The 1,287-nt window shown below is 33.8% G+C and overlaps 1 protein-coding gene across 1 annotated transcript in view; it reads right to left on the bottom strand.

The window, feature by feature from the left end:
* The window catches only part of LOC128247650 (uncharacterized), a 10,317-nt gene that overhangs the window by 5,229 nt on the left and 3,801 nt on the right, over positions 1-1,287 (bottom strand). The window contains exon 3 of the mRNA XM_052967622.1: positions 161-324. Coding sequence (XP_052823582.1) covers positions 161-324 — 164 coding nt within the window. The remainder of the gene's footprint in view (positions 1-160; positions 325-1,287) is intronic.

Raw genomic sequence — 1,287 nt, 5'->3', positions numbered from 1 at the left:
GTGTGTGTGTGTAAGCAGATAAATTTTCTTTGTAAAACTTGTACTTCCTATATTTGTCAACCTAATTGTTGGTCTAAAGTATTTGTAGACTGGACTTAACTGACTATCAAAACAAACAAAAAAAGATGTTGATTTATTAGTAAACAATATATATACTCACTCTCCGATTATACTAAAAATACTAGGTTTATTTGTCTTAAGGTCAGTCCAAGGCGACGATTTAATCAGACGATTGAGGCAAAACCAGTTCATTTTGTTGCTCTGTTTTCCATCAAATATCATACTCACCACTATTTGATTGTCTTGCTCAAGAACGAATTTAACCTGGAAATATTATTGGATATGATAAGCCACGACCTTGGTAAAAAAAAGGCTGTTAATTAAAACACATAGAATTGAATAGTCATGTACAATGGTAATCAGAAACAAAGCCTTTCCTCAGATGTTTACGAACAGTTGCTCATTTACAAGCAGAGACTTTGATACATGCACACACACACACACACACACACACACACACACACACACACACACACACACACACACACACGTATACATAAATAACACAGATGAAATGTGGTTCACTACAGCTGTTTCAAACATGTTTTTCATTGATGAATAGAAATATTACATCATGCATAAAAAAAACAAAAGTTTTCTATTCATCAATATAAAAGTATGTCTGAAACAGCTGTAGTGAACCACAATTTATTTGTTGTTATTTGTTTATCATTCACCTAACTCGGAACCTGCAATTCGCTTTTTTTTTCTAGAGTCTATTGAGTGCAGTGCAAAGGGTGCAGCGAGTGTTCCCATGTGCTAGCTTGACGACTCGTTGTATATTCAATCGGCCATTTGTGATTGTACGCACAACCGAAGTACAAATCCGTGTTTACTTTAGTAAGTACGTATTTGCACTGAAACATTATTTGTACATGATAGTGATATCACCGCCCTGATCTTGGTGCTTTAGTATTTAAGTACCTGATTCTTTTGAACCCTGAAATTTTATATGTATACACACACACAACTGCTTGTTCTTCTTACACCTATGTGTGTGTATATATATGTATATATATATAACCAGCCGAAATTGCATAGGTAATCAGGAACTCGACTGAGGATAGAAAACTCCGAATGATCCGTCCTTGTTTTCCTTGTATCGTCTGTCTGGATATTTTGTTGTCCCTTTTTTGTTTCACCTAACTGTCTGGATGTTTTGCATCCTTGTCCCATTTTTGTATTATATATATATATATATATATATTATATATATATATATATATA

This window comes from Octopus bimaculoides, chromosome 4, assembly GCF_001194135.2.
Source record: "Octopus bimaculoides isolate UCB-OBI-ISO-001 chromosome 4, ASM119413v2, whole genome shotgun sequence".
Taxonomy (NCBI): domain Eukaryota; kingdom Metazoa; phylum Mollusca; class Cephalopoda; order Octopoda; family Octopodidae; genus Octopus; species Octopus bimaculoides.
Note: the sequence above shows the minus strand (reverse complement) of the source record. Positions and strands in the feature narration are given on the sequence as shown.